We start from the raw sequence: 12,935 nt of genomic DNA on the forward strand, positions 1-12,935 counted from the left end.
AATCAATGCTCTCTAGTTTGAGCAATCATTAAACTTGAAACACTAAAATCTAGTCTAAAACAGTTATATTATTTTAGCATAAGCAGTGTTACTGATAAACGTCGACAGTCGCTCATGAACTTGTAACTACTGCCCGGAATTATACGAAACTTAACACAACGAACCCGGTTTTAGGTGCAATATAACCCACCGTAAACCTAAAGGTATACGTATGTAATGCCAAAACTTTTTATGCCGAAAGTTCTCCTGTGAGAATGATGAATAGATGTTCACATGTTCATATGCTTTGATTATATGCACTGACTAGTTTTGTTTTTATTGAGTTCACAATATGTCTTTGTCGTTAAAGGAAATCAGAACCAAGAATTATCATTTTACATTATAAAGAATTTAATAAATATCAGAAAGATACAAAAACATCAGATGATCAATGAACGGTTCCGCATGTAAAAGCTAGTGTCAATACGAACAGGCAGATGTTCAAGGTACGAGTTGAACACAAGCACGTGTTATGTACACAACATTAATCAATCCCTTTGACATTCACCAAATATCTACCCACCGATAAAAATATTTGCGTTTGTAAAGCCTTTGAAGTAAGCGAACAGATATTTTCGTCAGTAATCTGTGAAATGAAAGGCTTTTTAAAATAAATTATCCAATAGGCTTCATTTATTCTTACATAACATGTGAGTGGTGGTTTTGATATATAAATTTTATCAATTTGTATCCATTTAAGAATAGCTAATTGAATTGCAAACTTTTGTCCTCGATATTTCAAAATGGTTGTATGAATATTCTGTTGTACCGAATCAGAATAAAGCTACGACGTAGCCGCTACGTGTCGTAGCACCATTCTACACGCATGGCTTGCGACATGCTTCGCCGGAACACGAGTCAAAGGCAGGGACCCCGTAGGCCTGCCTGCCTTTTGTCGCCGCGACGTGAGATGGCTAATTACAAACGACGTGTGTTTGCCCTGGTGCAGATTACCTGCCGCGTGTCGCATTGTCCCTAACAGACAATATGTACGCCTCACAATACCGCACCCAAAAATACCTCCGAAATAACAACCTAACTACCTTTTACTCTAACGACGCTGTAAGCTCGTAGAACACAAGATCAACGAACAATACATTTGATCAGATAAGTAACAAAGACATCGTCAAAGTAAATGTTACGTTAAAGATAAATGACGTGTATTGTAAATGTGACGTGCGAAATAAATGGTAATAAACTAGAGTAGACTAGTAGTACTAGTACGTAGGCCGATCAAATCAGGCAAAACTTTTACAATACGACTATGTGTCTGCAAAGTTATCTTGAAAATATTTTTTATTATATTCTGATTGAAACACAGCGTTAAAATTGTTGAAACGAGCTCCATATTTAACAAAAAAACGGTCAAGAACAGTACGTATATCGAGGCACAGTCACGTCAGGTAATGGTTTACGGGGAAGGAAAGTCTCGGGCACACTCCCAATACAGTTGAATAAAAGCGAGCTTTCGCTTTTTAGACACGTCGTTAAATCCATGTGGCCCGTATCTCCACGGTACAAGGTAGTTTTTGCCGGACACGACATTTAGTGGGGTGCAGATAGGCAAGATTGTCAGGTATGGAGTCGGTTCACACGCACACATCACACATTGTTCGCAGGGATACGCGAGGCGAGAAGAATGATTTTTCTGCCCGAAGCTGTTCTCCACAATAATGAGTCACTTGACGTATTGTCCCGCGGGCGCCATCTCGTCCAAATTACGAAGCCATTGTTACTGAGATATTGTTCGTCGCCTCGTGAATATGTGCGAAAGGAAATGAAACTGTTCCCCCGTGCCCGTCACCGTTTGTTGGCTTCCCTATGCCGACACACACAGCTATATTTCCATTTCGCTCGAGAGATCCCGTGCTAAATGAGACTGGCGCGTCACATACGATAATATACTTCAGTATGCTAATATAGGTACACCGCTTAGTAAACGTTCAGTAAATGCACGATTGAGTGGCTACATAATATAAGCTTGTGTGTGGATAAAACCTTCTCCATGTAAAATGTCAAACATTATTAACTACACTTATGTATATTTTCATATATGTATCTCTGAACCATCATAAAGAAATGACAAAGATGACGGGAATAATAAGCATTGGGTCGGGGTATTTTTACGGTAATATGCACGGCTCAAACGTCATAAGACAGTGGGTAAAATAAATTGTGCAAGATCACGTGACTTGCGGCCGCGGGTAGCAACCGACCCGGCTTTCGGACCGAGGGAACCACACATGCACGTGAATTTGCACACCACGGGCGTATTGTCCAACGTAATACGGTACAAAAGTACCCTCGCCATCCCATAAGACGTATATTAAACATTATCTTGTGGATAATAAACTTTATTTCAAGAAACACAGCTCGAATATTCCACGTATTATTAAACTTTCAATAATAAAAAACAGGGGCAAGTTAGTACTACTCAATTACAATTTAAACAATACTTTTACTTTGTTTAATCGCAAACAATATAATCAAAGTACCTATATTTCTTTTATAAAGACAATACTTTATAAAAGAAATATTTTTATGTCGAAAACAAAAAGTTCTCTAACAATTTTCCTTGATTACAGCCTATAATATGAGAATGAGTACCTTTATTTTTTAGATGTTTCTTCAGTACAATGTTTGGTAAACAATTTCGTACTTAAAAAGGTAAATAAAACTTGTTATGAATAAAATACTAACGAAATATTCGAAATTAGTTTAGAAGGAAAATGAAAAATACAGGGTTTCTGTTGTGATAGTATTACCGCACTGGTTGTCATTGATATGTTTTTAAGTCATATTGATGTGTAGGAATACATTTTGGTGAGTGGAATAGTACTTTAGGAAACCATAATATAATACAACATAGGAGAACAAGTTTGGAAAAAGGGTATTCTGTAACTGAACTAAAAATAAGCTATCTACGTCGGTATTTTCTTCAGATTGATATGTCATGTGGCTAGACTGGTCAGACAGTGTCGCTACATGCGACCGACAGATTTCATGTACTCTGTTCATTCTAGAAAAAATATTGTATCCTTCCAGCTTGTTGGCTGGTATTTTGCTGGACAAGACATTTATAAAACACTAGCTGACCCGCGCATCTGCGCTTGCGTCACCTAAGAGAATGGGTCAAAATTTTACCCGTTTTTGTAACATTTTTCGTTGCTACTCCGCTCCTTATGACCGTAACGTGATGTTATATATATAGCCTATAGCCTTCCTCGATAAATGGGCTATCTAACACTGAAAGAATTTTTCAAATCGGACCAGTAGTTCCTGAGTTCAAACAAACAAACAAACTCTTCAGCTTTATTATATTAGTATAGATTTTTATTACACGTACGATATGATCGACTAAAGTAAAAATATATTAACCAATCTTAACGTTACAAGTAATCCTCTACACAAAAATATTTGCATAACTAGTTTTTATTGACGTACCTAATAAGTTCAATATCGCATTTAGAATAAGAAGCAATATAATTCAATAATCATTTTTATCTTGCGATCGCGCAATTGCATTCTTAGAGCGTCTCCGCTATATCTCGCTATAATTGGATTGTCTTTTCAGTCACAGTCACAATAGATAGTACAACTAAACTCAGTTAACAATCTTCGAACACCTTTACAAAACCACCACTTCCAATATCCACGTCTCGTTTCTTCTTTAAAGATTGAATAGAGAGAGGAGATTGTCGATTTCGATTCGACTTTCATTCAAGCACTAATACTCTGGCCCCGATATTGGAGACCAGATGTACAAAACCATTTTATTCTTTAATAGTTCAGCCTCACAGTTCTCCTTGTTAACTTTTTAAAGTTCTTTCTTCAGAGTTTACTTAATACAAGTTCGACGGCTGTTTGTATTTAACAATAAGATTGTTGATTGAATTCGCGCTGTTTATGTTTATTGTAGAAGAATCCCGGACTCGCTTTGGCAACTAATCGATATTGAAAACCGTTTTTCTTGAACGAATTTTTATAATAAAGTAAGTACATAATAATAAGAATATGCTCTATATATTTGTTCTTAGTGTCAAGAGTTTAATAGAAAAAATAATATTACATACTCCCTAAGTGTTTACTTTAGCATAACATTCAATACTATGAATACTAAAGACGTGGTAGGTACGTACTTACCATATTTAATTAGGTAATATTTTTTGTTCTGCCACGAGTTTAAACGACCCAAAAATATATAGCTAAAAACTACACATAGCTACATCAATTACTTGTCAAAACCCTTTATTAAAATCATCAGAGAGAGAAACCAATTTTCCTCTTTTCAAATTAGACATCACGCAAGATGAGCGCTCACGTAACTTTCATATAACATATTGCTCCTCATTTACAAACATAAGAAGCCTTAATTAGATACAACGTACAACCACATGCGTAGATTGTAATTTCAAATTATACACCTGGCATTTGAAAATAAAATAAGTATATTTGAATATGGCAAACAACGAAGTTACCGCAATCTCTTCAACAATAAATAATTTCGAAGACATGCTTTTGTATGTTCTTAAATGTTTTATGTAAACAAGTTTGTAGCACTAATGGAAACAGGACAGTTGTTTATCTAGTTCATCGGAGTAATACTCTCCCACGTTTTCAGCAATATCGTTTCTGTTTTTGTCAAAGAATTTAATTGGTACTTAAGAAATGCAACTTAGCGCTTATACCAATTATTTCAATTGTTCAGTAACAGTAGGGGTACTTTAAGCTGAGTACTGCAATACTTTCTATGCGCGGCCCGAGATGCGGTAAGCGTACCACCATTGTTCCGTCACAGTGGCATGCCCGCCCCACCGGCTCTTATTGAACGAAGAATCGAATATTGAAAATTGTTAGCTGGCTTTTATCGAATGCTAGTCCATTTAGAAAGGTTTACTATTTTTATTGCTGGCCATTTGTCTGACGAGCAATCTATTTCAGTCTTAAGTCAGTATTGCATCACTTTAAACTAGCGTTTCGGTTTTTGAATTCCAATAAAAAGTTTTCTGTAATATGATTTGGTTGCAAAATCTTGTTGTCTTGTTGTTGAAAACTTGTTGGAATCTTAATTTATTTCACCAACGTATTTTATTCCAATAATCTAAGTATTATTTGATCGATTAGACTGACATTTGAAAATCTTTTCCTATAGTTGACCTTGAACGAGTGGCATTTAGTGGCCGAAAAGAAATCGTGACCATCACGAAATGTCGTATCGAATGATTGATGAATCTATGAATATATAAACGCCTAACTGTGAGGTAAGCCAGGTACAGCACAGTTGAATTATTTTACAATTACGCCTACGCCTGTTTTAGTACTCCTACACAATTTTAGTTGGGAGACTTTGTCATCCAAGCTGTTGTTCCAAAATTATGTGGTTCGGCTTAATTGAAATAAATTAAAATAGCTTGATTAATATTTCACTAAAGACTATTATAAATTATAAATTCCATCTATTATTTTTTAACTTTAAGATAACCATTATATTAAAAAATCTAAGCTCTTTAATCTCACATATAACTTTTTCTAACTGAGCCGACTACTAAATTCAATTCTAATCTTCATATTCAGAAACTGACTTAAGCAGATAATATCAGTGACCTCAAAGCTCGGACAAATTTAGACAATCAGAATAATATTATAACCTTTTTCATTAAACCGCGTACCATTTAACAACAGAATCACAACAAGTAGGGAGATCATCCAGAAATTATACTAACATAATAAAACTTTACACCGAAATTTGTCAACAGTTTTTAATTAATGTTAAAGTCAACACGAGAAGTTTGAGCCACCGTTTATCAAAACATTTAGACTGGAGTTATTACGAAGTGTGTGAGCAATTTGTTGTCATAGTACTGCTGAGTTTCTTTAATCGTTTACAGTAGCAAGTTGCTCATCAGGAATTTCTAGTTAGTGCATGTCAATTTGTGAAACTATCAATTAAAATCATTCATCTTACTCTACGTCTTGTTAAGTACAATTTAAGTTGTATATTAATAGCTGAATTGTTTATTTATTAAAGTTGTGTGTACAGTGCCAACCCGCATTCGGCCAGCTCAGTTGCGGAGTACGAACATCCAAGAAGCGCATGTTGAGAAAAAAGGGGAGACCCATCCATATGAGTATTTATCACGAATTTGTGTACGTATTTCTTTAATTAGATCTAAACACACTTATCTGTATGTATCCTTGAAATAAGTTGATGTGTAGACTGTTTGGCCCTGATTTAGGGATTAAAAGACACAGTAAGGTATTTTGGTATACTTTTATTTAAATCTCATCAAAGTCTATGTCATGGAAAAGAAGAGAATTAACACTAAAAGTGGTGGGCGAGCCCGGGATCGAGTTATATGGTTGAGAAGAATTTGACAGTACGGGTGATGGCGTACTAGGCATTCTTCGCTGATTTTTACCATTGTGTTGCTTATAGTACCCAGAGTGATATACGTTTTGTGCAGATTTTGACTGTTTAGTGGTGCCATTGTGATGTGTGTAGTATCGGGGAAGATATTGCTCTTGCCCGTTCCCGTCTCCCATGGACGAGGAATCAAGACAAAGCTCGTCATCGTGTTCTTTATGTTTATTCTTTCTCCTATAACTTCTTAATTTGATTCTTTGTAGTAACACCAAGACTCCCGCTTGGAATTCCAAAGTTTCATCGATTGTTAAAGTATTTAGTGCCGGTTTAATCCCTTTGAAAAAGGATAGATGATGGTTTTCTCTTTCTCCATTCTTTCTTGACTCCAGAAACTTTACCATCAATTCATTTACGTCCCTGTCGTTTTTGACGGTATCTTCAGGTGGAGGTAAATTAAAATTGGAGTTTTCTGCTGAAGACTCCATGCCTTCTTCAGTTTCGTCTCCAGGATCTTTAGCAACAGCATCATGCGGACGTCTAGGATCAATGACTTTTTTCAAAAACGGCGATTGTTCCTGATGTGCATAATTACCAGCCTTTTTTGCTGAAGATCCAGACTTCGACTCATCCTTATGTTTATTCATTGTTTTATTCCACGTACCTCGTATGTTCCATTTAGTTGGGACCATTCTCCCTGTAAATAATTAAATAAATTATTAGGGTGTTTACAAATGTTTGGCATTTCTTTTCTATAATCAATACCACGATTCTCTAACACTATTGACTATTGACTACCGACACCCGGCGAACTATCGAATATGACAATCGGTTCAACGCCTCTAGCGGGCGTCGTAGAAACTATTTTAGGTATACATTTTAGAATTGAAAACTCTCGATACTCGATTGTTCCAATTGTAGATAATGGTGCTACACGTCTTTATAGATAGGGACTACAACAATTGCTTGGTTAATAAAAATCAAGGTTTACTATTATCTCCATCTGAAAATATTGTAATCAGCCTGATAATCATACGTTCTAATGTATTTGGGTATTCTGTTTACCTGTAGTCGATAATGAACTACGTTTAATTCACGGGTCAAGGTATTTGCGGTTTCGGGCGCTAATGTGATGAATTCTGGACATACCGTTCGTGAATGTTACTCACGTTGACCCAACAGTTTGGAATCACTACTATAGATAGATAGTGTGGAACAAACTACTAACTAACACATTTAATTGATAAAGGGTTTCGATAAGAGCGTTTAAATAACGGATGTTTGATTTTTATGGATGCATGTAAATTAATTAAAGTCAAGTCTTTGCCTGTGCATTTTAGTTTACCTTGATATTTACTTGACGCTAACTCGTATATTAGTTTAATAAAAAGTTTAACTAAAACAAAAACAAAATGCTTTCTATGGCTACTGCTGGTCCTTTAAAAAAAGATGTCTTAAAATGAAACATAAAAAAGTTGGATAAAACGAAAGAGTAAGTAAAGAAATCCTAATTTTTTATTCAAAAGAAAACGCAACAGCTTTTTTATTTAGCTTAGTTCCGTGTCCTACTGCGCACAGAACTCTCGCTTAGCTTTTCAAACTCCACAACTGTTATATACAAGGGTACAATAAAATCAAAATCTAAAATACCTTATTGCTTGTAAAAGCAGCTTATTTTCTAAATTCTTTTCTGCGTAAAATGCACCCGTTCTAAGTCCCCCTCGCCTTTATTATTCTCCACGGTCGGTGAAATTTCGCACTAACGCGAATTGTATTGCCTCAGCCGCGCCACTCCGTAATATTAGCCGCCTACGTTACATTGATAGACTATCTTATATTAAAATTTCAATATGCATGAAATGGCTCTCGTATATTTTCATAGAAAATTATAAAGTCAATTTTAATGATCCCATTAGGATTGATGTCACTGCAGACTAAACTAAAGGTACTATAAGATTTTTGCGTGACAGGTGCTTTACCAGTATGGTAATGTTAAGTAAATCTAATGCTGTTTCTTACCTGCCTCAATTCATCGTTTTATTCTCAGGTAATATAAGAAATATTCAATATCATATTCGAGATTCATTTTCCAGATGTTCGTGAGCTCTTGACTGATTGAGGTACTTTTTGTATTTATCTCTTGGTCAACGGAGTCCGACAATAAGAAAATTCCGGTACTTTAGCTCTTCAAGTTCAGATTTTCAAATATTTAAATCACACTTCACAAATCTAAGAATTAAAGTTTTTTTTTAACTTTTACGTGTACTCATGACAAAAGTCATCTACGATATGAAAATATTAATTCAGCATTACACAAATGGTCCTAATCTTTCGTCCTTGCCACAGAACACTAAACTACCAGCGAAAATATTTCCCGTATTGTTCACTGGAATTTATTCTATGGCTGATAAAACAAAGGGCATATCTTTCATTATCTTATGCAATAGATAATAACCTATTATATAAACATTCGTATGTAACAATAGCAAGTTCAGCCGGTGTCCATTAATTAAGATCGACGCAGATAGAAAACAATTTATGCCTTCATCGAGTGCCGACTGTGCCAATTTAATTACGAGCGCGATCGTTATCAATAACAAATAGTTTGTTTACGACATCCATACTGTCTATTCGGTATTGTATACCTGTGTAGTTCCTGAGTAATTTGAACATAACACCGTATTTATGACTTAACTAGCTGACCCGTGCGGCTCCGCTCGCGTGAATTTCGTACTGTTGCTTATTCGTTTGAGCACGCGAATTGCGAAGCGAACTCTTTTGTCATCTAATGGTTATATACGAAAGGGACCCGAAGGGCACACAATGTGACACAGGCTCAGGCAGGCCTGATTTCCTGTGGTTACCTTCTTTTCCGCTCTCGTCTGTATCCGTACCAGTTTACAGTGTAAAATATAATACCTTATTATAGACTGACCATTGCTTACCCGTCTGGATTCAGAATATTATAATAGGTACAGACAGACATATCTGCGCCGGAGCTCTTCACACGCGTAATAATGTTTACTTGCGATGATACGTCCGAAACCGCGTAACCCGTAATTATTTTTTATATATCATCCGTTGTTTATTTTTTAAAACTTACCACGTAGTCTGTTTCATAGCTATACAATTTATTTCCTTAATGCAACCAATTAATTTGGTTATGTGTTTCGAACAACAACGCCATCTGTTAGTTGCGGCGAACAACAAACGAAATTACTCGGTTGCCATCTAGGATATCCCGACCGCACCGGACCCACGTAAACCAACATTTTTGTGTAATATATCATACAACATTTATGTTTAAAAATCTTATAAATGTATAGCATGTTTCAAAGGTATTTTTTTACAATAAAGCCATCAAAACAAATTAATTAGAAAAAACATGCTTTGTTGCGAGCTATAACGCCATCTATTGGTTGGTGCGAACAACAGGTATCGATACGGCAGGCGCCGCGTTAACTTTATGCGAATGTTGTGAAATGGATTGTAACGCCATCTATGGTCTCTATAGGGAAACGCAGGTTCAAACGATTTCTACGTATATTTTTCAATTTTCTAAATTTTTTTGAAATTTTATGCTATAAAAAGTATCCTAGAAACTGCTCCACTACTTAATCTATGCATATACCAAATTTCAGTGCATTCTATCCGGTAGTTTTTACGTGATAGCGTCACATACAGACGGAGGACAGACAGACAGACAGACAGAAAAGAAAATTATAAATTGCAGATTCGGTATCAGTATCCGTTACTAAACATCCCCCATTGGTTTTTTTTTAAATATATTCAATGTACAGAATTGACCTCTCTACAGATTTATTATAAGTATAGATGACTCTTATGAGAACCAGCCGATTCTTCCCGTATAGCCTTTCCGCTTGATGTTGTTATTTTAGGAAATAAAGTAAATCTAAAATCATAGGATCTTTCGCATAAAGTAAGCAGACATCTAATATACGGCCTGTATATTAAAAACAAATATATTCAGCAGGCATATGCCATTCAAAAATTTAAATCTGATTAAATTCAGACATAAATGATGTGATGAAAAATGAATGAATATAAAATCCAATTTTCTCAGATACTCACAATTGAAAGATTTATGAAATATATTTAAGCTCCCATCTCCCTTCAAGATCATTGGTAAACGGTCTATCGGGAGCCTGAGTACAAAATCACATTTATTGTATTATGATACCGTATCATTCCATCAATATCAATTCAATTTGTGAAAATCAGACGACGTACACACACGTTCATATCTTTACTTATGATATTTACATGTGTGTGAAACCAGCCAATAAATGCTTATAGCAGTTCACTATAAATATAGAAAATTTATTTCTTAGAATTATTTTCCAATTCTAGTATTGGATTGCAGCAAATTATTTTCTGAGTACAATGTCCATCGTATTTTTGTGTGGTTTATAATTTAGACGTTGTTAAATATTATTTCATATTTATAGAAATAACCATGATAATATAATACTTTTTATGACTGAAAAATAAATTGGTAAAGCCATTAAAACGTCAATCACTGGCCTTATTACGTGTCCGAAGAATTCCCATTTATAACCATTATTTTTTGGACGACAAATACAGAATAATAAAAGAAAATTACCAAACCATCACCCGTTGCCTTGCAGGAGGTTGTGTAAACCACACAATAGTTACTCGTTGTTACCAATACTTTGAGAACACACATAAAATCTCAGCACTAAAACATAAGTGAGAACGTGACTACGATCGTCATTTCATACATACCAGTTTTATATACAGTTAAAAGGCACCGAGATTTATCGTAAATAAAAACAGCTTCGACAATACGACTTTCCCTATACCTATTGTATCGATACATAGAAAATACTTGGTATTATTTGCACGTTTTTATTTTATGTTACCCTGATGGTTTCCTGACAACTTTATTGATACTATAAATATGTTATATTTGGATATTTTGGCGAAATACGATACTTCTTTTCTGGAGAAAGAAACCAAAATATAATCTATGCTATTACTTGTATCTTATATTTCTCTCACTCCAGACATTTTTAATATACCAAATAGTTAAACAAATTCGAAGATTGTAAACCAAGCTAACGTCTGTAGTAAGGTATTAAAGTTAGTATGCTTATCTGAAAATTTATTACAGCTGCTCAAGATTTACCAAAATCTATCGTTATTTAGAAAGTAATTTATCTACGCTACTGAGTTATTTTATTAAGATCAGACGCAGAATATTTGGATATTATTTTAGTATATAAAACAAGGTTAAACAATCAATTAAACATGCGAATATAATAATGTATGTAATATCGATGTTAAATAGATACCAAAAACAACATTAAACTTACTCTTATAATATTTTACTCGGTACCTTCTCCTTTTCAATTTATGCGGGATGGATCTATAATCATACATATTTTTAACAGCATGAATAACTTTGGAGTTCATGGATTATTGTACAAGTATTTTGCTAACTCCAGACAGTTTGAATAAGGAAATACAGATAATTAATCAAATGCCGTCACGCTTAGCACTGGTGTATGCCACTGTATGCACGATACGTCGATAGTTTATACCCGGTACGAGCCTGACAGCCAATGTTACCTACCGTTCCACAAGCATTACACGATAATTTATTGTTTACAGCTTACTACTAAGCTGGTGCAATTTTGGTGCTACTCTGACAGCAACGATTTATAAATACAGCAATGGATTCTTGGTGTTTTATAGAATACTAGTTAGTAACAGGTTACAGAATAGACTTTTGTTTAATAATCTAGAAGTCAATAAGTCGATTACTAACCTAGGTAATCTGGGGTAATTTACAGCTTTAAATCTGTATAATTTAAAACAATAAATCAATAAAAATCAGATCGGATACAATAACACTCTCAGAGTTCAATTTGGAAAGATTATCAGTTTAATTTTTCTCATCATTCTACGACTTACTATATAGCTCATCAATCTACTAAATTCAGCAAATTTTCGTACCCCAAAAGCGTCAAAGTTCGTCCCATAAAATGTGGGATGCGTGCTACCGAACTTACAATGTAGAAAATGTCCGCAGAAAACCTTCTGAAAGAACATTGTTTACACTATATCTTCGAGATAGCTTTCATCCCGTTCAATATTATGGAATTTCAACAAAATCTTTGTGGACAAAATTTCACCTTGCCTTAGCTATATCAAATATATACTGATGGATACGCAGGACATTCTCTACGGAATTTATGTAGGTATAGTGTTTGTGTGGCTCAAAGACTGAACGCTTACAGCAAAAATTCCTCACCTAAAATACCTTACAGAAAATTGAGTTTAGATTAGAACTTGAGTTTGACCATAATGAAAAAGGTTGCCTCGAGAGTTTGCTATTAATATAGCAAAACGCTTAACACACCAAATTCTATCACTATTCTTGACAATGGTTTTTTTTTTCTTGAAAAAAGTCACCATTTATGCTAACTTCTTATTCTATTATAATATGACTGCGGTTCCTTTATTCTTTTCTTTAATAAAACTACCCTTT

General features: G+C 34.7%; 1 protein-coding gene across 1 annotated transcript; it reads right to left on the reverse strand.

The window, feature by feature from the left end:
- Positions 1–6,315: 6,315 nt before the first annotated feature.
- Positions 6,316–11,117, reverse strand: LOC142973289 (uncharacterized). The gene is made up of 3 exons (XM_076114927.1): positions 11,025–11,117; positions 10,493–10,566; positions 6,316–7,097 (listed from the first exon to the last, which is right to left on the reverse strand). Exons 1-3 carry the CDS (start codon positions 11,030–11,032, stop codon positions 6,316–6,318), a joined length of 864 nt encoding a protein of 287 aa, XP_075971042.1. The 5' UTR covers positions 11,033–11,117.
- Positions 11,118–12,935: the final 1,818 nt, after the last annotated feature.

The sequence above is a fragment of the Anticarsia gemmatalis genome, chromosome 5 (assembly GCF_050436995.1).
Source record: "Anticarsia gemmatalis isolate Benzon Research Colony breed Stoneville strain chromosome 5, ilAntGemm2 primary, whole genome shotgun sequence".
In the NCBI taxonomy this organism is placed as follows: Eukaryota; Metazoa; Arthropoda; class Insecta; order Lepidoptera; family Erebidae; genus Anticarsia; species Anticarsia gemmatalis.